Source organism: Xiphophorus couchianus, chromosome 1, assembly GCF_001444195.1.
Source record: "Xiphophorus couchianus chromosome 1, X_couchianus-1.0, whole genome shotgun sequence".
NCBI lineage: Eukaryota > Metazoa > Chordata > Actinopteri > Cyprinodontiformes > Poeciliidae > Xiphophorus > Xiphophorus couchianus.
In genome coordinates this window covers 7,611,031-7,635,745 of record NC_040228.1, presented here as the reverse complement: position 1 = coordinate 7,635,745, position 24,715 = coordinate 7,611,031, and the positions used below count along the sequence as shown (strand labels likewise).

Genomic DNA, 24,715 nt, shown 5'->3' with positions numbered 1-24,715 from the left:
ATGTTGGAACGGCGGACTAAAGTTATCCTCCACAAACACCAGCTGAGACGTCTGTCACTGTCATGACAGGCAGAGAACCTGCAGCATTTATAAACACTGGTGAGAGGAACGTAACACTGATGAAACGTAGTGTTATGTTACTGCACTTTAAAGCTACTGAGGCTTTGTGCATACATATTATATTGATTTTATTAAAGTTTAACTGTCAGATTAGGACTCCGTATCTGAAAATGCCAAGATGACTTGGATCAGGAGGAAAAAAAAAAAGGTGTCCACAAAAAGCACATGGGTTATCTGCATGGGATATTTATACAAAAATTAAATGAGGTTGTGTTTGTACGGTGTGTATAATCTTGACACAGCATAAAGAGAAAAGCCACAATAAATTGAGACTTGTGAATCCAATTATTGAGTCCAAAAATCAGTCAAAAAAAAAAACAAAACAGTTTCTTAAATCCTAACAATATAATATTAATGCTGGATGTACAGTGTGTAAACTTAACACCAGAAATGTGTATGTTTAGTTAGCTGGGGTTTCTTGCCTTAACAAAAGAAAAGCTTGTAAATGAGAATACTGTTTTGGCTTGTGAGTTCTCTCTTCATAATGAGGCATTCCAATTGGTTTCATACTGCTCTGTTTATATTACAGGGGTCTGTTCCAGTATATCTGTGTTCGATAATGACAGAAGCTTTGAGCTCGATGCCATGAATCTGTGGCTGTGAATTTACCAACACTGTGAAGCAAATCAGACCCAGAGAGCCCAATAAGGAAAAACTGGCCAGAATGTACAGGCTGCATGTTATATACTGAACTGAGACCACCATCTTGACTGAAATAGTCACAAATAAAGATCAACTTATACAAAAGCCCAGGATAAGGTTTAAAATCTGTTAAATGGGACATGATGCTGCACAGACACAGCTTTATGTGCAGTCGTTAAATTAGTCATTTCTATTACAAAAAACAGCTGAACTGCTTTTTCCAACAGTTTTCTTATTTTTATGAACAATGTTTGAAAGGAGAGACAAAGTAGCATCGCTCCTCTGTTGTTATAACTTCCTGACACTGCCGTCCTTACCTTTTTTGTATAAATTACCAGTTTTGTCCACACAGCCTGCAATTTTCATTGTTCTCACTAATTAAAGGGAGAAAGTGCTGATGTTTTTGTCGTCGGGGCTCATAGCCTACAAGGTCATAATTTAATCTTTTTGTTGATATTCTCACGGTATTTCTATCAGCCATTACCTGTTTTTCATTTACATAACCTCAGAAAAGAAATAAAATAATCAAAATGTGAAATTTACAGAGCAATTACTTTCCTTAAAACCTTATGTTATTTGCAGTTTCTCTGAAGCTGTTATATAAAACAGAAAAGACAACCTTGTCCTTTGCTTGAGGCAACAGGGACAGCAGATCCTTCATGAGATACCTGGAGATTCACCAGGAAGGTGGGAAAAACAGAGGCTGCTTTTCACTCTGCCCACCTCATTTATAACGATGCACCGTCTTCGGGCCAAACCCAGCAAGACTCCTTCAGTGTTTATGTGCAAACTGGCTCCTATTGCGTCTCACATGTTGTGTTTGTCTCGCTTGTTTTGCTATTTTGTCAAATAAGCAAATGATAAGGAAATGACGGCATCAACCTAACAGTTTTTTTAAAATTTTATTTTGTTTTGATGAGGGAATAAATCAGCAGGAGGCTGCAGCTGACCACACGACAACAAAGCAACGTAAAGAAAGGCTTTGTAATATTCCCCTCCATCTGATCTGAAAACAAACGAGCACAACACTTGTCGCAGCTGAGGCCCGAACAACAAATGTGTTGAAATCAATACAATCTTATTCACTGCCAAAGATATATGTACATATCTGCAAAACTCTTTGAAATTAATGGCATTCCTTTTAAAGATGTGTAACAAATATTACACAAATTAACTCTTTTGATACAAATGTCAGACTGAAAAAATCTTTAGTTTGAGTACACTGATTAAGTTGGGAAACATTTTTTGTTTTTGCAAAATAAAACAAAACATATTTGTCTACTAATAAAGATGTCTACTACTGAACATCCCTACCGACATTCATACAATGTTTTATACTTAACATTTGAAGTAGACCATTTAAAAATATATTTTGATGTGAAACATCATTCAAGTCGTACAGATGTAAAATGATCTTCATGTAGAAAGAAATCACATCCAAAAGGCTGCACATATTTTAAAAGGTTGAATCAATTGAAACTGGAAGAGGACCAAAGAGGGAGGATGGTAAGTTAAAAAAAAAGCTTACTAGTAAAATCTGCAACAGAAGATGACATAATAGATTTACCAAGGACATGCTACAACCATTAGATAAAACATACAATCCTTATGTTTTGGGAATGACCACAGAAAATCTGTTCATGTCCTGCCACTACAAACACAATGATGTTTGCTACTTTAACTGGAACAAAAGATAAAAAATGTGCCATACTCTTAGCTATGGGGAATAATCTTGCGATACTATGAGCATTCTGCACTTTTGAAGCAACTGAGAACCTTATCAATGTTTCACATAAAAGTATTGTCACCTGTTGCTTTAAACAGAGAAAAAGTATTATTATTATTCTGCCTATAAAAACAAAATAAGGACCCAACAAAATTAACAGAAGTGGTTTATCTGACACAAAATGAACCTTCGTTCAAAGCCATCTCAGTTATCAGATCTAAGTCCTATTGAAATAAAATCTGCGGTAAACTAAAGAAAGAGAGACGTCATCTTCTCAAGGACCCAGGACACTGGATTAACTTTTCTGAAAATAATGTGCAAATACAAAAAGTCATAGATTAATCAATGTGTTGGCTTTAACTTTCTAAAAACGTTTTAGGAGACGATTAAGTGCAGTCCTTTCGAAGAAATAAAATAGTGAAAATTCCAAAAAAGTGTGGCACTGGAGAATTGGAGAAAACTATTAGGTTTTATAATGAATTTCCCCCTCCTAACTAAATCAATATACTCAAATCAAAGCTTGGATTCCTGATTCTACCAAGTGCGATATTACCACTTCTCCAACAAAAGATTCATTTATTTTAAGGCTGATTACACATCTTTCCCAGGGTGTCAATAGGTGTGGGGGATGTTGTCTTATTTATTTAGCAGTGAATGTTTAAAGCATTTTTTTAAATAATCAATACGTAGGTTAAACCCTTCTCAAGGTTTTAACTAGATTAATTTTGTGCAGATAGATATACAATATAATATACAATGTTGAACGAGAGCCGGGTCGTGAGTAAAGAGGTGAATCCAGCTTGAGGCTCCAATAAACCATCACTTTTAGCTCTTCTACAGCTCAGACGTGCCTCTGTTACAGTTTATATTAATCAAGAATTTGTCACAAAACTTAATGGCTTGACGTCTGGTGGGGAAAAAGGATTGATGTTTCACTTTCTGCTCACACATGTCATGGATCATCAACAACACAGAAATTATTCACACTGTGTTAACAAGATTAATCCTTTAATCTAGAGAAACTATCTGTGGAGGACACCTGACAAGCTTTGGTCAAGGCGTTAATCAAAGTATTGATTTGAGTCTTAATGAAGTGGAGAGAACTGTATTGCCTTCTGCCTTATCTCACCTGGAACTGATCCTCTCTGAACTGGAGTAGGTCAGGATGGTCGGAGCGGAGCAGGAATGTCCGTGTGCTGGTGTAAGGGTTGGTGTATGTAATTTTTCTGGAGCTGCCACGCCCATTACCAGCTGGGACAGACACTTCGAATGCCTGCACACACCCACACACAAACAGTTTATGGTGCACTTGCTTGTCACTGACTTGCTTTGCAAAGTATGGTTAGCTATTGTATCAAAACCCCGGTAAAAAAAACAACAACACAAGAAACAGCAGTAACCTTTGGAAAAATTTGAACTGCACAAGAAATAGTTGAAGTTCCTAAATTACGAAGATTAAATTGAAATTATAAAAAATGAGCAACAATCAAAAGTCCCAACATGGTTTATGGGCTATAAAAAATCTGGAAATGACGTTTTGGCATTAATTTAATATCTGAGAAAATAGGAAAGAAAACTATGACAGTATATCTGAAGGTTTCACCAAATAAAACTTAAAACTTTTTAAATAAAATTTTAATGCTATCTTGAATCATATTAAATTAAAACTGTTACTATAAGGGATGGTTGGGGGAACTTGCTGCATTACAATCAAGTGTAGCAAAAATTCTGAATCTGGCTTTCTGCTTCTCTGATCACATATGGTTCTTCACAGCTATAGAACGTTTTTCTATACTCAGTCTCCTCTGTGTTGGCAGCAGAAGTCAGTCATTGACAAAAAAGAACATCATTCAGCCAACTGCTGATAAATTTTTACTTATTCATGATAGACATAAAAAAACTAGCTTTCAAGCTATATTAGCTATATTAGCAGATTGCTACCTTCCACTGCTTTGACTCACAGAATGCAATGAAGATGTTTGCATGAAACTCAAAGCACAGTGAGAAAAAAACTACAGTAAATAGTAAGAATTATGATTAACAAGTTAAAGACCAACTAAGATTTTTTAAATGAATTTAAGACATTTTAAGACCTTTATTTTAGACACAAATTTAAGACATTTTAAGGATGCGCAGACAACCTGTGCTGTAGGTAGTCATTACCATCAGTAATTAGTAGTGTCAAAGTAAATGGATGACAATGTTGAACGTAAATATGGAATATAAAATTAAGATAACCAAACACAAACAAAACTTACACTGGAATAAAAGCAAAGAGGGGTGAGAGAGAAGCCCATCCCCCCTGCTGCATAGCAGTCAGGCTTAAAAAAAAAAAAGTTAATATTGCAAAAAAGTTTTTTTTAAAATTGGCACGCATTTGACAAAGTGTAATATAATAACTGGGGTAACCAGTTATACACCGTACCCTAACTCTTACCCTCACCTAACCATACTGTAGTACATCATTTCAAGCCTTTATTTCTTGTAATTTTGCCACATTTGACCAACAATTTTGGTCCTCAACATTTCTTAAAATGTTTAGATAAAAGAAACAAATCTAGACACAGAATTTCTTTTCAGAGAAGTTCAGAGAAAGATCCTCTCACCTTTGACAGTACAGGACGGTGGACACTGAGACACAGGAGCCAGGCAGCGACCAGCCTTTGCTGATCCACGTCCACAGCGTTCACATACAGGAAGCGGCTGCCAGCCTGCCATGGCTGAACCCTTAGCTGGAGCTCCTGCACAGCGGCAGGAGGCAAAACAAACACACCGGCCGGGTCCACCTGCAGGGGAGGTGAGGGCGGGAAAGGTTGATTGGACCTGGCAGCGAGGTGATGAGATGCTGGTGATTAGGTTATGAGAACGGCGACAACACAATGAAGGTAAGCAGAGCCATTGAACAAGTGACAGAAAGAGTGTGACAGGACAAAGACGAAGGGGCGGAAAGGGACAGGGTTAATAAGACAGGGAGTTTAAAAGAGTCAGAGGGAAATAAAGAAGGTGCCCAGTTTACTGAGAGTGGGCCAGAGAAAAGTAAGATGTGGCGAAAAAGGTAAAGAGAAGAGAACAGACAATGAATCCAGAGAAAGCACAGGAGAAAAAAGTGACATACACAAGGATGTGAGATTGAGCTCTACTGTGCAGCTGTTTTTCAATCTGCTCGGAGAAAAGCAAAGCTATTCTCTGAAGCTGAGCTTTATCCTGTTTTGTAAGACTCCTTCAGTGCATTCCACAGTCAGCCAAACCTGCTGAGAGCCAGATCAAAGCTGCCACTGATGCATACGGTGAACTCTTTGAAAAATACATCTGTCACTTTCTCAGACGGTACCCTATTTCTACAGGGTAAACATGTTTGGGTCGTACAGTGAGCGCGCAGGAAAACCGTGACAGTCCATCATCCCCTTCTTTGAATATGGGTGAGTATTATGAAATAACTCTGACTGAGAAGAACTGTCTGGCTGCTCTAGCTATCAGATATGAAGAAGAAAACATCTATTGAAAATAAAGGGCAATATGCTGTGCACAGAGCACATTTCTATGTCTTCAAATAACCAAGTCTTTTTTTTTTTTATCTGACATCATTGCAAAATGGAGACAAACCTAAATTGAAATGACACACGCTGTCAGTACACACTTCATTCTTGATAACGACTTGAATCTGAACCGAGGGGTTATTGCAAAGGAAACCGTTGTTATTCCTCTGCTCCGTGCTGCTCGAAGAACAATTAGCAGAAAATCATTTTTGGATGTGCACTAGGAAAAACAGAAATCCCTCATTCTGAAAGAAATCTGGCAGGAGAAAAGCTCACAGCTTCCCATTTGATATGTAAGGTTTCAGCTGTTTAGTTTCAGCTGGCTTTTCCCAATCAGCACAGAGGCACAGACAGCAAACATAAAGAGGAATGATGCTCAGAAATTAGAGGTCCTGTGACATTTTCAGATTGTTTAGCAATGCATCTAAGCACAAAGAACTCATAATAACTGAAATGTTGGTCCAGTGGTGCTTGTGTGCAAAATGTTCTTTGGATAACATGCAGAGTGACAGAATAGCTTATGAGAGCAGGTGGCAGAAAGGACACACCACTTCGTTCTCCAAGCTAAACTGTCGCAAATCACAGTTTATATAACTAAATGCAGTCCCATAATTTTGGATCCATTAACTGAGTGTGAACTCAGTTAGTGGATCCAATTGAAAAAAATGTAAAAGAACTATCCAAAAGAGGTCTTTTTCAAACTAAGAAATAAAGGTATTCTGTGTATGTGTTTTCCACTTTTCCTAATTACTGCTGAGCCAATCTTCCACAAGTAGATTTAGTTTATTGCAAAGCATCTACTTGAAGTCAAGTTTTCTATCACCAAGGTCTTCCATCGACCAGTGGCTGTAGTCCTTTCTGTGGGAGTAGTAGTAAAAAGAGATTTACTTAACTATTTTTGACTTGAGATTCTGTTATAATGGTAGAAACAGTTAATATCTTACTGGCAGTAGAATTCACAATTATCCGGATCCCAATGATTGCTACAAAATGGAGGTAGAAGGTAGTACGAAAAACAGGGATCTCAACAGTTTTCAACACAAAGAATGGAAGATGTACAGAAAAGTAAAGAAAAGTAAGTCAATGTGAAAATCAAGAAGAAAGAAAAAATGCTGTAATACTATTGTAATGCATTTTCTCCACCAGAGAAAACCACGTTTCACAAAGGAAGACCATTGGTGGCACATAGCCTCCTACTTGTATTTTCCATGTAGATAATTACCAGCTTCTATGTAAATGACTGCCCAATGGAAATATATATATATGTATATATATATATATATATATGCAAAATATAAAAGCTATATAAAATAGTGTTTGTACAAACTGCTGTGATGTTTTTAAGATTAGAGTTGTGTTAGGCCATAGAAGACAGCTCCCATCTTTGCCCCTTTCAGACTTTCTAGTACAGTATCTATAAAAAGTTCTCATCCCTTGTATTGCTTTTACAAATCAGTCACGATCAACAAAATGTGGCTTTTTGAGAAAAAATGACAAAAGAGCCCTTTGCTGTCAGTCAATTGATGGTTGTAGTCACAATGAGTGGAATGGAGATCACGTGGGGGCAGTGACAAATCTCTGTAACAAATCTAAGCCGAGAGCCTTTTTGCTTGGAAAGACCTACAGAGAAATGTGCAATGTGCTCATATTCAAGCTTTATTTTAAAGTCTCAGTGAGAAAGCCACTGTTGAAGAAAACTCAGCTCAAAGCTTGACTAAAGTTTACCAAAAAGCATGTGGGAGACTCCATGGTCAAGAGGAAAAAAGGCTTTTAGTCTGATGAGACCAAAATAATTTTTTTTTGCCCATCAGACGAGACTGTATGTAAGACACCAAACACTGCACATCACCACAAACATGGCATTCCCACTGTGAAGCATGGTAGTGGCAGCATCATGCTGCTTCTCGGCTGTCGGCCCTGGAAGGCTAGTTAAGGTAGAAGCTAAAATAAATGCAGCAAAATATCAGGAAATTCTGGAGGACCATTTTTTCTATCTCCATGTGAACTTACAGCCTTGGAAACATTTATCTTCCAGCAGGGAAATAATTTGATGAATCCAGATAAAGCTACATAGAAATGGTTTGAAGACAACAAGGTGGAGGTTCTGGAGTGGCCCAGTCAAAGCCCGACCTCAAAACAACATAGAATTTGTGGCAGAACTTGAAATGTTGCAGCTAATCCCCTGACAGCTTGAACAGTTTTGCAAAGAAAAATTGAGTAAAACCGCAGCATCCAGATGAGCACGCCTAACTGAGCAAGGCAAAGGTGCCTCTACTAAATACTGACTTGAAGGGGGTGAATATATGTGCAATCAGTTATTTTATGTCAAATGTCTTTTAATTGTTATTTTTGTATAAATCAGTTTTTACTTTGATATTAAAAAAATCCACATTTTGTCTCTCATGAACAGTTTGGAAATGCAATAAAAAGGGTAAAATAGCCAAGAATTATGTGCAGTTTTTATAGAAACTGTAGCTTTAGCCTCAGTGACCAGCTATTCTCAGTTTACAAGTAAAAATGCCATGAAAATTATCTACTGCGGGTATGACTGTAACTTTACAACTTTTTAACTGCAGATCACTTCAAAAATGATCTACTATCCTTTTAAGATGGCGTATTGAATTGTTGCAACTGCAGACTAATCCTTCCTTGTCATCTTTTTCAACATGCATCGTGTGAAATAATTTTACGCTGATAGTGTAGAAATTGATTCAGCTGCTTATCTTGCCCAACAATTATAGAATAAAAATGCTGAAGTGAGCACATCAACTTCAGCAAGTGAGCATATTATTTTCTAACTATTTCAAGGTTCAAGTTGTGTTGTGAGGTACAAAATACTGACAAATTAGTTCACTTCATTTCATTAGTCATTTAATGTCAAATAGTCCAAACCATTTGCTTTCTTTTGCTTAAAGAAATATCAGGGAACAGAGCAAAATCATTCTCCAAAATGGAAAATTCTATTTCTAGTGGTTTTAAATGAATGGCTTTGGATAATTTGTCCAAAAAGTCACATCCTAAGCTAATTAGATAACTCCTAAATTAGACCCAAGGGAACCAAAACCTATTCGACAAGTAATTGGCACATGGCAAAGCCAGAGCAACTAACCTTCTCCAGACAGGCTGATGCAGCCAATAACAGAGCTGTTGCCATCCACTGGAGCAGAGAGAGAAATATTATGTATGCACCAGATCGCCAACTGGCAACAAAACATGACTGTGACACACATCAAGGTTAGAAAGCTCACGGAAAATTTGGATACTGAATAGAGCCCTGATGATAAGAGATGGGGACAATCTGCTCCAATATCTGTATCAAATAAGATACAGATATTGTCATTCTTGGACCAGATATCAGACTGAAGTCGTTGATCCAGACATGGCTGACTTTTACCCAATATGGTTTAAAATATCTCCTTCTTTGGAGTTATTTTAAAGTCAAAAATAAATACAAGACAGATTTTTGTTATTTACTCCATGTAAAAAATGTATAGTGGCAAATGTCATTTGTAAGTGTGACAGTAAGAATAACTCATGTGAAATCTCAGTTAAACAGCAACAGCAAAGCAAACCCCCCAAAAGGAAGTGGCTTCATTTTATTGTTTTGAATGTTTAACTTCTGTCTGCCATGTGGCACGTAAGGTCTGGACATGTCAGGAAAATGTTGACAGACTTTGACACAAAGTAGAAACATTTACAGTTCAAAACAATATGTACATGCTAGAGATGCTAATGTCCAATAAGAGCTGTTAAAAATAGCTTAAAACATTTCACCATCAAATTTCAGGGCTTTCTTGGACTAAAATAAGAAACTACTACTTTATTGAAATCATCTTGTGTGACTTTTCTCAATCTTTAATGTACAAACACGAATACACCTTTGCTCATGAATAATTAATATTTGTTCACGGCAGAAAAGCTTGTTGTGGCGGGAGTTTATTGCTAGCTTTTACAGCTCTTCAGACCATTTTACAAACATTTACACATCAATAAAGTTAAAGATTTTAGAGCACCAGTCTGTTTTACGCTGCAGTCATGCTCTTAAGTCCCCTAATTTCAGCCGTTTTTATACAGATTTAGCAGCTTTCATACGATGTTAATATAAACACAAAATTACCACTTTGGGGCCCATTATGTAAATATTAAAATGGCAAATAATAATACAACTGAACGCTGACAGTAATTATGTATTTTTTGTAATTAGTTGCAACACTAAGATAAGAACTAAACTAAAAATTAAATTAAAACTCCTTTTTTCTGTATAATATACATTGAATGTATCAAATCATAACACAAAATAGAGTATCGGAATCTCTATTTCCGACTTTCCTAAACCTAATTTATTAATTTATAGTCAATTTAACTTAGTTTGAGTTAATAGCAGCCAAGTCACCCACAACACGTTTTGTAATTATCAGCTAAAATCAAGACAATAAATTCACTTTACTTCTTTACAAATTAAAACAGTGTACCTCAATTTCTTTGGGGTGTGACAAGAAACATTTGATCTTGCGAACGGCCTGTTTTCCCCTCAGAACCAGTGATTGACAGGTTCTCTGGCCAGTCACGCAGCTGACGTCCACCCGCTCCAGAAAATGCACGTAAACCTGCCAGATCTGAGAGGGCGCCGCCTTCCACTTATCACTGTCAACGAAGAAAAAACAAGAAACACACACAGTCGAGAACAATTAAGGCTCCCCCGGAGATGCGGCAGGTGCAGCTTGAGTTTGGAAATCATAAGAGCTGATCAACAGCTCAGTGAGCATTTTAATAAGCACAAACATCATCGCCAATCAGAGCTGAGATGAAGGGAACAGAGTCTCAGGAGCGCTAGCTGGCTGTGAGAGTGGGAGGCAATGTAGTCACCTACTCGGTTCTGCTCTGAGAAAACTGCACTCGAGAAGCCTTTGGGGATATTTGCAATAGAAATAAGGCAGTGTGAGTTTTCAAGGGCTCATGGAACATCAGTAACATTTGGAGCTGCTGATGAAATGAAGTGATATCTTCAGATGGTAAACAGATGCACACACAAAAGAGCATTTGGGGTTTTCCAGTCACACTTTTTTTTAATTGTTCCAAACTCACACCACAATGTTAACTACTGAAAGTAGTGGATAATAAGTTTAATATTTGATGTCTTAGACATGACATATATTGCAAATACTGCCATTCTCCATTCAACTATATGTTTAGCTTTGATGAAAAATGAAAAGCACTTAGTTTAAGTAGTGGCTTAAAGTGTTTCAAGGGATTTATACTTATTGGCACTCTTTTCCCTCTTTTTCTCACAAAGTCACAGAGGCAGATGAGAAAGCTGGCATGAGAAGTGTGCACCTGCCATTAGGACCAACTTGGGGTTCAGTGTCTTACCCAAGGACACTTCTGCGCATGGAAAGGAAATGCTGGGGACTTCGCCACTAGCTTGCTTTACCAGCTGAGCCACTCTTATGGAGTGAAATAAAAACTGTCTGCAAGTTTGTGAACACTGCTGGTAGCTTCTGTACAAAATGATGCATCTAGATTTAAAAATGGCATCTACAGGCTGTATCATTGGTTACACCATTTTGGAGGAAAAAACAGATCTAATATCTGAATAATCATGCTATTTTAAATCACCAAGGCTTAATATATTAAATACACAGTTGATTAATGAATAATGTCAGAACTAAGTCTGACATATCTTCAGATATAGAAACTGGTGAAAAGCAGGAAGACACCTAAAATGCCTTGCAATTGCATCCAGATGCCTTCAGTTTTTAACAATTTATATTTCTTTAAATGTTTCTGTTGCAACCAACATAAAATAGCATATAATTCGGAAGTGGTGAAAATGGAACACATAATATTTTTTTTAATTAAGCTTTGACAAAAAAGGCCATGCTAGAATTAATTAGTTACTCCTAAATGAAAGTGCAATCGATTGCTTTCAGAAGACACTGGATGTGTTAACAGGGTCCATATATTCATAACTTAACGTCAGCTGTTCTCTGAAATCCTCAAACGTTTATACGAGAATATTAAATAAACAGCATAGTGAGCAAAAAGGAACAGATCAAGGAGAAATATATATTTAAAACCATTTCTTCCTTCTCAAACCCACAACAACAAAAAAAAAACAAATAATACACAACAAGGTGTGTGGCTTTCATGTGAGAAAATGCAAAACAAATGTTCAATAGTTTTGCAAGACATTGTATGTCTTATTGAGGTTCAGTGTAGAACAGATTATGAATTCTGTAATATTCCTCATTCAGGTCCACTCTCTCACAAAGAGGTACCACTCGGTTAGTGAAACAACTTGTTCAAGCCTATATCAACATTTCAATTAGTTAAAAATGGACATTCCTTCAGGCTAAGTTGTGTTTGTATTCACCGTATACAATCTGCGTGGGCAGCAAACAATACATACGTGAAAACCATGACAAAGAACATCTTTATGTGTGGACTGGGACTCCCTGGTACTTTTAAGTACACATCCTGAGGCTCTCCAGGAACCTAAACAAGAACACCAATTACGAAAAACATGTTAAAGTGGAGACGTAAAATGACTAAGAAAGCAATGACGTGTGTGTCTCCAGTATGGCATGATGTCCCGGTGGAAGCATGGATAAAAACTCATGCCTAGGGAATTGCAAGAAAATGCTTTCTACCTCTTTTATCACTAGTGTAGCAATCAGCAAAGGCTACTGTGGGTTACTTGTGGTCAGAACAGAAACATGCAGGAAAATAATGTCGTCTCACCAGCATCCTCGTCTGGCAGATGATATTAGGGTCACTGCAGTGCACAGAAATATGAGGGCAGGAATTTGGGTCTTCGGCTGGTTGACACACAAACAAGGAAAACAAAGAAAATATTAATACTTACAAGAAAAGGCCACAGTTAGATGGCGCATCTAATCAGCATTTATAAGAACACGTCCCAGGAATTAGATTATCATCATGGACTTTTCAATCTTCTCATTTCCATCCCCTGCCCTGGTTCCCCAGGTACCGCTATAATGCAAATTACATTACCTCTGTGACAAATTAAAAAAACACATTTATCTCCAGTAGATCTATTGTATATCTATATCTATATATAGATATATTCAGTGCAGCACAAAGGAACGTTGTGGCTTAGGGAAAGATCGATGACGGGAGGTTGTCTGAAAGAAGCCTAACAACCTGTTGAGCCTTCCCACGGCGGCAGGCGGATGGCCTTTTTCAGGAAACAAAGTTCAGGGTGGTAAAGTCGGAAAGTCTGGTCCACAACGTGGGGCGTTGGCTCCACGTTCACCTGGCAGATGGCCATTGGCTTGCCGTCTTCTGCTCTGAATGTAACCTGTGGAGGGAAGAGGTGAAATATCAGTGTGATGCACTGCAGGCTTGAAGTCAAATTGAATTTCCTACATAAAATGACTAATGAAGGGCTGTTCTTTGTGGAGGAGAGAATGAGAGGTAATTCTAAATAAATCTTTCATGTAAACTGTATATAAACATCTATCTCCAGTAATAACAATAAGCATATGTAATAAATATAGAATAATGTTAAGGAAAATTTACAGCATTTCAATCACCTTGAATGTGTGCAAACCTGGCGAATCGTGTACAAAGAGTTGCATGGATTTTCTACAAAATTTTTAAGTGCACTAAAGTTAATAACAAAAACACTATAACTTATTTTTTACTGTATGGCTGTGACTGCAAATCACATCATTCATAGCACCACAAACATAGTTCCTGACAAACACTCACATTTGAAGAATAAACCCATTTGGCTTATTCTGGAAAGCACTTACTTAAAAAGTATGATTTATATCACTAATCTGCACACATTAGCTAAATTTATTCATATTTTCAAATATATTAATAATTATTGATTTTCTCATAGAACAAACAATGGAGAAAAAAGCAAAAATTACATTTCCAATCATACTGTCAGTTTTGTTTTTATTTACCATTAATAAACTTATGTGGCAACAATAAATTAAAATTTTTATAAGACATTGTTTCACAATAAAATATACAATAAATGCCCACCTCTACTGCACATGGACAAAAAAACATGCATGCAGCTGTTTGTACACATGGATTCAAGCACAATTCCTTTGAATATTTTGATCATTGTGGAATCAGCAGGCGCATGAGAGAATATCAGACTCCTCCCTCAATACGCCTCCATTTACATATACACAAATAGATGTAAAATAAGCCTGGCACATTCAATTCTCTCGGCTGCATGGTCAAATATCACGTGTTCTTGTGGAAGAAGGGAAAACTAAGCAGGTCGTGAGTTGGAGAGCGTCAACCTTTAATTTTTTTATGTGTCTTATCACACATCCATTAAGGTTGTGCAGTACTTAAAAGGATGTCACACAATGTTCCAGAAAAACAATGCAGAAGTGGGGGATGTCATTCATAAAATCATTGTAAAAACAGATTTCATCAGGAGGTAGGTGAGAAGCTTATCCAGTTAAAACAGGAAATCCACTTGAAAGATTGAAAGTTCACTCACTTGAAACATATTACACAGTAAAAACAAGATAATGTTTTCACTTCAAGCCTGCCGAGTCCTCATCGGTTCCAAAACAAACTGCTGTTCACCAACCTGAAGGAATCCCCGCCTCCTTACATTTGCAGATCACATACGTACATTTATTTATTGGTAGATCAATATGAGTAAAAATTCACCTAGAAAAACATTTTCATCCTGCAATGATGCTTTTAGTAATATGTGCACGGTTGATGAACGCTGCAAGATGGTAGGAGGATGTGAACAAACAAAAATTAGAGACAAATAACTTTAGGTCCACCAGCTTGTTTAATTATGAGATCCTTAACCAAACTGGGCCTATTCAGATGTTCAGAAAAAATAATCCTCTAAATCCTGATTTTTATTAACTGGCTTACAAAAAACTATAGATATCACAACAATTCCCTAAGGAAGTCAACAAGCTGAGAATCTTTGCCTCTCCACATGTGCTACATAACACATTAAGAACGATGTCCACCAGAATACAAATTAGTTGTGTCTAATTATTTAAATCTCCAGTGACCATTGGAGAATGCTTTGAAGATTGCTGCATAAAGTAGGCAACAGGATATGCATTAATCAGGATGTGTATATCCTATAGTTTAATCACGTACTGTATTTTATTATAAACGGTCTGTTTTATATTATAGACTGTTTGTAACACGGTTCTTAGACTATCTATCCAAAGGTCCAAACTGTATTCCTAAAGCGAGAACCAGAACAACTAGGGATCAGCAAATCCTCTCTATTAAATGTGTTTTCAACTTGTGAGATGGACAAATTGCACTTTCAGTTTGGAATTGTTGTAATTATTCACAGTAAAGCATATATATAGGTTTATAAGAAAAATGAACTTAACTTGATCAACTTAATTCTAATGCTTGCCTCAATAAATAAAGTGTTTTTTCAAACAAAGTAGTAAACAAACCTACGCCCAAAACATTTAATTGTTTCATTATAGAACAAAAAAAAAAAAGAAATCTATAAGGTGGCAAATACTTTTTCCACAATCCATTATTTCTAATGAGTACCACAAATACAACATTGTTTGAAGTTAAATTTGGGTAGAGACAAGAAGAAGAAGAAAAAAAAGAAACTGGGATGCAATGCGCTTTCCCCCAGCGCTCCAAACAGGCAAATAAAATGCATACCAAAGCAACCCTGAACAGGATTGTGTCCGATTCTTATGACTCATCCACGGAGGTCAGTACAACACCTCTCCAGAGTCCGTTAAAGCTTTCTGAGTTTTGTTTTTGCAGTCAATTTAACGTTTAAGTTAGACTTGGAGGTTTTCTTGCTCATTTTTCTTTGTGTCTGAAGCCTCGACTTGACCTCTCCCTTTACTCAAGTTCCTAATTAAATTACAAACTGCGGAGACAACAATCTGAAAATGGGGATCCTTTGATAACCTTCTCTCCCTTTCAGAACATCAATTAGGTGAATTTACCAAAGGCTAAAGAGCTTCTTAGAGGAGCTGATGGATCCCAAATTGGGACTCCACTTAAGAGGCTTTTAGGCAGCTTATTGAAAGTTACATCACTGGTGAGAAAGACAGCTGTAAAAAGCTAATTACAATGCGAGATCTTGGCAGAGGTCAACAAGAGCTTTTTTCCTAAACTGTGCCTTAGCGCCTCTCCTTATGTTTATGCTTTTTGTATACCGTTCTCAAAAAGATATAAAAAATTACTTTTAAATTATCCAGTATTATCCAGTATTCTAATTCAATATTCACAACAATGAAATTTTGAAAAGTGATGTTTAAAAAAAAAAACAAACTTAAAGCAGCGCTTTCAATCTTTACTTTGATACAATACAAAGGTATCCCCAGCAGTCTGATAGGTGAACATTTCCAGTCCTGGAAGCTAACCTCAAACAATTTGCTTGCTGAACGCAGAGCAGCTGTCCAAACCGTGGGAGTATCAGCTTTGCGGCGACATGCTGACCTGCAGTTGTGGCCTATATCTGCCGATGTATGCTGACTGACAGCGGGGCCAGAGCTGGCATACTGACAGCTCTGCTGTTGGGACTTGTCAGTTTTAGCGGGATACAGATTTGATCCAGACCTGACCTCTTTGACCTGTTGACATGCTTTTTTTTTGTTTGTTTGTTTGCTTGCTCTGACTTGCAGTGCTGACCGACTCAGAAAATACAAAAACTGGAGGAAGGGGCTACAGGGGTGGGGTGGTGCCCAAATACTTGGCAGATTGGCACATATTTATCAACCCTGTGTAATGTGATCAAATCAAAATACTGCAAATGAACACCAGGAGGATCATGGTGTAACGCAGGTTGATGAGGATATGTGAAGATGCTGTTTGTAAAAGATCATGCATCTCCATTCTGCAGATACATGGCTCAGTTCTCTGTTTGTATTGGATCATCAGAAACATTGCAACATCTTGTTAACAGCTGTGGCTCTGTTAATATGAGACCAAAGATAAACATGCAAAGACTCCGTGTGGATGAAAACAAACGCCCTTAACACCCATCTCCACCATGAAACATGGCAGTGGTAGTATCATGCTTTTCTTCAGCAGGGACTCGAAGGCAGGTGTTAACACTAGGACAAATGGAGATATATGGAGCGTGATCCTGGATCAGGACAAAGACACAGAGTGGAGTCAAAACTATAATGGAATAGTTTACAGGATTTCTCCAGGTTCCACCAACTCAAATTTGACGGCTTTTAAGACCCTATAAAGTCTGTTAAAAATATTATTTCATTCTCCCATTTTGTTGGTATTTACGATAACACAAAAACATTTTCTATAAAACTAATTCCCATTGCCCACATTTGTGGACATCATCAACAAAACTAATGACACTAAGTCCTTCTGTCGACATATGTGTACGTCATGTTTAGCAGCATGGTAAATCTCCGCAGATACTAACTTTTGTAAAATTTTACAACAAACACTGAACACTTTTATAAATATCTGAACAAAAATCAGCCATAAAATTTGATTTAATCTTTTACCAGAGCAAAGTTTGGATCAAAAGCTGCCATGTGAATTTTGAGGTGTGTTATCAGCCATCTTGGCTCTAAACCAGGGGTGGGCAATCCTGGTCCTCAACTCTTAGATGTCTCCTTGTTCCTACACACTTGAATCCAACAGCTGAATCACCTCCTAAGTGCAATCAAGATCTCCAGAGTCCTGCTAATTACCTCATTATTTGACTCAGGTGTGTTGAAATAGAGATACATCTAAAAGTTGCAGGAGACCGGCCCTCGAGACCTGGAGTTGCCCACCCCTGCTCTAGCCTGTAATGTGTTCTACTCTACCACTACCACTATGTGGCAGTATAATGACCTCACATATGGACACCAGGCCCCATATAGAGAAAAGCTTTGCATTGTGGACTAAACGGCCCAAAATGTGATGTGCACACACCCGGATGCCACGTCCTAGGATCTCGCGACTAATAAATAATTAGATTAGAGGTTAATAAAGAGAAGTTATTTTAATCCCACAGTCTTACTCTTTTGTCTTGTCTGGCTACTTAATAGTTTTCATTTCCTTTTTTAGTGACACGTGTGTAAAAAATGAGAAGGTAAGAAATGCTATCCTGGCATTCCTCAGGGAGTTGTCTGTGGGTTTTTGTGCAGACAAGACTGTTAACTTTATGATGGAGCTTAAAGTTAACTGATATAAGCTTCAGATCCAAAAATCTATTCAGTAGTGGTGGGATTAGGTGTCTATATCCTCTTTTGCCATATCTAACCCATCAAGACATTATGTAACAGATGGGTATGTGGCTTCTTTTTGAAGCCTAAGATGTATCTTTACATTAAAGGTTTCAGATAAAAGGTTTTTCAAAGGAAAAAACACAAGCACATCCGAGATAACTAAAAATCTGCAGCTGGAGATAAAACTAGTTCAAGATCCTTAGAATATTGTACAAGGCGTAATGGGACACTGTGTACCTTGATAATTTTGGCATTAATAATGTTGGACAGCGTCTTCTTGGCCATCTGGGAACCTTTGCCTGTAGGCAGGAAGCTTGGTCCCTGTAAGGATTCGATAAAAACACACACTGTTATCAAAACTGAGCATCTACATATAAACACCAATTTATTCTCAGGAAATACAACATTTACAAAGCCCGCAAGAAAACTGTAAATGGTAACAACAGACAACAAACAAAGGGCTTCAGGCCACCAGCAATCCTCTGAGGATTGAACATCTGATATAAGTGACACTTGTTTTGAACCAAACTTGTGAAAAGAACTAAAATGAGAAACCCAGAGTGTCCGTTAAATAGATCAGCTGTGATTACTAAACACTGAGGTGCGGTGACATTTTCCTCTTAGCCTCACTCCACATTTTATTTGCATGGCTTCTTCGCAGCTGAGAGACATATTTGATGAGCTCACGACCAATATATTTCTAAAGATGTTAATGTACTTGAATCAGTATTAAAAAACAAACAAACAAACAAACAAAACTAGTGTTCAGAAGTCCCTCTGAGTTTTCTCACATGGTAGCACGAAGTCTGCTTCTTATGGTTAAAAAAAATAGAAATAAAATCTCTTTAAACGTTATACTGTAAAACAATAAATACGGGGGGAAAAAAAGAGAAATCATAACAGTTCATTCAAAGTCACCCTCTGATCTGAACTTCACCTGGACAGATGTGATGTGGTTGCACAGGAAGCTCTGGTACTTCAGGGGAATGTGGACACTTTCTTTAGGCCGGAGATAAACCCTGGGACCAGGAGCTGCTTCTTCCACGTGAAACATGTTCTCCTCCAGCGGGGTAGAGGTTTTCGTTATTGCTTTGAAGTAACGCCACTCCTCGGTGTCAGTGATGACACTGGATGAAAAGATTAAAGGACAGAAATGTAATCAAAGCAAGATTTACATATTTTTAAGCCATTCAAGATCACAATGTGACTTGTTATGTGATCAAAATGGAAACCGTGCGGTAGAGCTGAAGAGACACACCACCGAAAAAAAAATCTGATTTCTGTTTCTGTAGAATGACCAAATGGATGAGAGGAATTGGCTGGTACGGAAGAAAGCAACATATGCTTCAACTCTGGAATATGTCTGCTGTTCGAGAGAATCTCCAAAAAGTACCAAAATGGGTACACCACACATTTAAATGAACATATCTGAAGACTTGTCATAAATTAAATATAAATTTGTAAGAAAATCCATGATTATGTATTAAAGAACCATCTTGCTTTCATACAAGCCCAAAAGCGGTTAGAATGATGGCTCATTTTGTTTTTCACTTTTTCCTTTTAAGAAGAAAGTTGCTGTGGAAGATGAGATTCAAATCAATTACTTAGCTGCACTAGAAACTGCAAATCAAAGCCTCTGCAAATTTGACAAAACTTGCATCAGATCACAGTTTCAAATCTGTTGTGAGATGACTATCATATATCACTAAGCATTTCAAGACATCTGAAAAATAATCTTGTAAGATTGTTTTATTTTGTATTTAATATGCACAATGTTTCAAAGTGGTTCAAACTGGTTTTGTTCAGAAATGATTGTAAAATGTTTTCTTCATGATAAACTGATCTGAACGGACACAAATCAGAAACCAAATTGAACATTTTAAAAAGAATAGTTAGATGTCATTCACATGAAACTCACATTCAGTGCTCAAATAAAAAGTATAACCGGAACTGGAAAAGTCTTTCAACATATTTTTTTGTTTTCACAAAAATGTCAAAGTTGATTGTAAAGTTACATAAAATCAAAAACATAATTAAAAAAAACCCCCACCAATAAATGCCTTTATTCGGGCATACAGCCTAATCTGTAAAATGTCAACAAATTAGAACCTTCTTAAAATCAGTAACAAACACCATTAAATTTATAGTAAATAAACCAGCAACAAGTAGACCTAAGTACCTAAATGGAATGGAAAATAGCAATGATACATGAAACCAAACTTTAAGTTTTAGATATTTTTGCAAAACCCTGTGTAAGAAAACACACTTTCTTTGACCTCTAAACAACACTGTGAAACATGGGGATATTGTTTGAAACATGAGTGTCATGTTTTGTTTCTTCAACAGAAGTTGGCAGAGAAATACCCAAAAAGACTTGCAGCTATTATTACGGCAAAAATGTTTTTCTACAGTGTATGGTTTCAGGAGAGCTGACTCTAAATAAACCACACATTTTTAAAAATCTAATTAGCAAAAAAAACTATCTCTGAAAAAACATCTAGTACTCGTCCTACTTCACAATTACACACTATTGCGTGTAGCTTTATCACATACAATCCAAACAAAATACACTGAAGTTTGCGTTTGTAATGTGTCTTTGTGTAAGAAAGGCACATTTAATAAAATTAGTCATTATTTTTATAGTACATAATCTCCTGAAATGAAGGTAACCAACCATTTCATATATAGTTATGAGTTGGGAGGCTTGTTGTTAATGTACAACTCTGTATTTTTAAAAGCCATGAAGAAAATCTTAAATGAGGGCTGTTGTGTGCCTCACTGGTAGAGCAAGCACACCTCTACTGTAATCAACGATTCGATTCTCAACCTCAGCATGCTGCATGTTATCCCCTTCTCTCTCTGCCGATCTTCTTGTCAAGCTACTGATGAATGAAGACTTCTGGTGACACCAGATCTTAAAAATAAAGGGAACTCTTAAGTCTGAAGTCTAACAGGCACACACGCTACTGAACAGCCAGGAGTAAACTTTCACTAAACTCCTGAACCAAGCAGCTACACTTCCACCACACTTACTTGCCTTAAATTATTGACAGAGTGTATGGAAAAGGTGTAAAGAGGACAGAAATTGCCCCAGTTGGGTCCCCTAATAAATGGATTTCCAGGGAATAACGACCAGAACGCGATAACCCATTCCAACAGACGAAATGTCTTATCTCTCCTCCTCTTTTTCTCTTTATATGCAAAAATTTTCACACACAAATGCATTCAGGGAACGGTTGCTTTAGACTTCAAAAGGTTTGAAGCCATGGGAGTGGAGGGGGAAATTTCTTCTCAATAGGAGACTGGGAGTTTTTAAATTTTTTAGAGCTCCATCATTGCCAACTTTAGGCAAAGATGCTACAGTCAATTCTATGAAATGTATCTGGATATTCCCACAGTGCGGTTTGAATAAAACATTTTGCCCTTGGCATAGACAACAAAGAGGCTTTTATGGGTGTTTGTTTCACCTGCGAGTTTTTATTGCAAACTGTTGGCCGATTAATTATTAAATAAAAGTAAAAACAGCAAAGTAAGAGAAACCAAAAACCGAAGAATAAGACGACTGAAATGCAGAGCTGAAAACAGCATAGGAAAAAAAAATTATGGGAGAAAAGCAGCACAGCTTGGAGGAAACACACAATCTGCTAGCCATCAGTCTTCCAGCACACAGGGCTCGGCCAGGCAAAGTGCAAAATTCCCAACAAAATAGATGACAACAGGTAGCAAATGTGTCCATCAAGAGAAGCCTATGGGCTTGAAAACAACTGCTGACATCAAAGCTACAGCTAGCTTAGCCTATCGCTAAGTACTCTGTCTTCAAAGACTGATGCTGGAATTGTGAGTTAGGGTCAGCCTTGTTTCTGGTTTGTTCTTGTAGAACAAAGACCTGACCCAAAGCTCGCCCCAGGTTCTCAAGAAACCTGCGTGTCAAACATCGGCTGAAATATTGATGAGGAAGCGACAGCAGAGCAACTTTGGTGTTTTGACCAAGCTGCTGCTCATGTAGTCCAACACGGATATTATAGACACTTTTACTTCCCCACTGAGATGGAGAAGAAAACAGATGAAATATGGATGAAATGATTACAATGGAATTCACAATGAAATTCTTTTTGCCTGAAACCTTTCTGGAGTTGTGTAAGATTAGTAAGAGTTGACCATCGTTGACTTAGTTTATTATTCAAACTTTATCGGCTTTGTTAGACCACCTTTCTTGTTTTGGAGTGACCTCATCTAACGGTATATGTATGTATTTTTGACAGGACACAATATTCAATTTAAATATATCAAGGAGAGGTTAGAAATGCTGCTGTATGCATTTGGCATATTGATCTTGAATTTGGACTACACAATAAACCTGTAATTATCACAGGTGTTACCCTATCTTCTCCTTGATAAGCAATTTTACACTGAGTGGGAAAAAATGAATAATCTGATTATGATGTAAAATGCTTTAGATACAAGCCATGAATGGGCATAAGGATACATCTATTTGCAAAGGTTTGACACATGCAACCTTCATGCATCTTTATGGACAATTTTGTTCCATTTAAAAATCTGACATTTTGGAATTCAACTTTTAATTATTGGAAAAGATCAACAGAAAATCTAAAGTTAAGTTTTACTCTCAGAAGGTATCAATGGAAAAATAAATCTGCTAAAAAAACCTCTCCTTTCATTATATCTTAAACAAGTGCAGTGTTGCTCAAAGCTTTTAACTCTCCAATGGTCTTAAGAGATGAGATCATTTAGACCCCACAAGCTCTTCACACTGTGCGCAGTCCGGCGGTGTCGCACCGACCCTGTGTGCAATTTTACAAGGTTTTTTTTTTGTGTGGTTTTGGAAATTGACGGTCTGACCGGACAACCCCCTGCTTCACCCTGTCTGACTGTGACATTTGCTGTGCTTCTCCTGAGCATTGCGCTAAGACAACAGGAGGGTTAAACATTCAGAATTACTGTGAATCTTAACATTGTATATGCAGTTTAATTAATTCATGTAGTACTTATGAAAAAAAAGCTAACTGAATTGCTTTTGTATAATAAATGTTGGGGACTGGATTTTTTTTTCTAAATTAGTCTTGGATATCGCAAAGATTATCCAAAATATTTTCAAATTGGATACAGATTTTAAAATGATCAGCAGATAAACCTGTGGTTACAGAACTGTCAGCGATTACAGCATTTTATGGGCAATGAGTTGCACATTTTTTCCACCGTTTGGCTGGTCCTGCAACTTGAAGTCCGATGCATTTATATATGTTTTTTTCTTCTTCATGACGCATTTTCTGACTGATGACTTGACTGAGGTGAATTCATACAGATGGACAAGAAACAAGGATTTAATAGTACTATCAAAATTTTGATTATGATGACCACAGTATCAGGAAGTTGCAGTCAGGTAACACAACGAAAGGGTCACTTTTTACACTATTTTACTTAACATTATACTAATCTCTGTAACGGTAACTAGTCCATAACTATCTGTAACCTATGGTTACGTGTCCTAATCTGCTCACAATTTCAAGGTACTCGAGATTTTTGTCAGTGATTGTGTCTGAATTATTCAACATATCTGGATAAGGTTTTAACAAGTGGAATATAAACTTTTTAGATGGTTTAAAGTATGTGAATAACTTCTTCAACTTAGGGTTTATTGCACAACTCAAAGTTAAGTGAGTCACTTAAACTAAAATCTTTCCAACATTTTTTTTTATTTGAAAGGGTAAAAAAAAAATCAATAAATTCATAACTAAAACATTCCTGGTTTTATCAAGTCTCAAAAAACAGAATTAAATTAAATCATTATTTGAATTCCTGTCTTTAATCTCTTCCATGTAGGGTAGGATAATCAAAGACACATTGAAGCTCAACATGCGGGAGGGTTGCTTATGTACAGTAAAATATCATAGGGTCATAAAATATACGGTGCACATAGGGAACTACAAGTTTCACTAATGAAACCCAGATGCTGCAAAAGACACATGTCCAATAATGCAAAACTTTTGTTCTTCATTCACACATTCCAGCACTTGGTAAAGGTGAAAGCGTTTAGTACAAATTGTCACACTGCCTTGTCAAGAAATAAATAAACAAAGAGGGTGCTAAGCCAGTAAGAGGACAGATAGTAGGATTGATGACTCTCAATTAGAGGAGGCCCAGTGGCCGGGCTAATGCCATAATGATTTATCCATGGTGTGCCGCTGCCTTTGTTGATCAACCTGATATATGTTAATCCAAAGCTCAGGCATGATCGGAATCCAAAACAAAAGACTCTGTGAAGGCGGGGATTAACAATGATGCTAAATGAAAAGAAACGGGCACGGCATGGAGACAGGGAAAGAATCAAGCACAAACATCAGGAATAATGGCTGCTGTGTTTGGATTAAAGGGGTTATTTGGCATATTGCCAGGATTACAGATGCATCTGTGTCAAGGACATGTTTGTGTTTCTGAAGGCGAAAGAATCTTCATTGTCTGAGAGCCTATCA

At 37.1% G+C, this 24,715-nt stretch overlaps 1 protein-coding gene across 2 annotated transcripts in view; it reads right to left on the bottom strand.

Moving 5' to 3' along the window:
• The window catches only part of nphp4 (nephronophthisis 4), a 168,320-nt gene that overhangs the window by 894 nt on the left and 142,711 nt on the right, over positions 1–24,715 (bottom strand). For both annotated transcript variants that reach the window (XM_028002260.1, XM_028002173.1), the window contains 8 exons: positions 19,162–19,351; positions 18,462–18,545; positions 13,189–13,345; positions 12,766–12,842; positions 12,434–12,519; positions 10,497–10,668; positions 5,095–5,274; positions 3,618–3,761 (listed from right to left, as the gene is read on the bottom strand). In XM_028002260.1, coding sequence (XP_027858061.1) covers positions 3,618–3,761; positions 5,095–5,274; positions 10,497–10,668; positions 12,434–12,519; positions 12,766–12,842; positions 13,189–13,345; positions 18,462–18,545; positions 19,162–19,351 — 1,090 coding nt within the window. The remainder of the gene's footprint in view (positions 1–3,617; positions 3,762–5,094; positions 5,275–10,496; positions 10,669–12,433; positions 12,520–12,765; positions 12,843–13,188; positions 13,346–18,461; positions 18,546–19,161; positions 19,352–24,715) is intronic.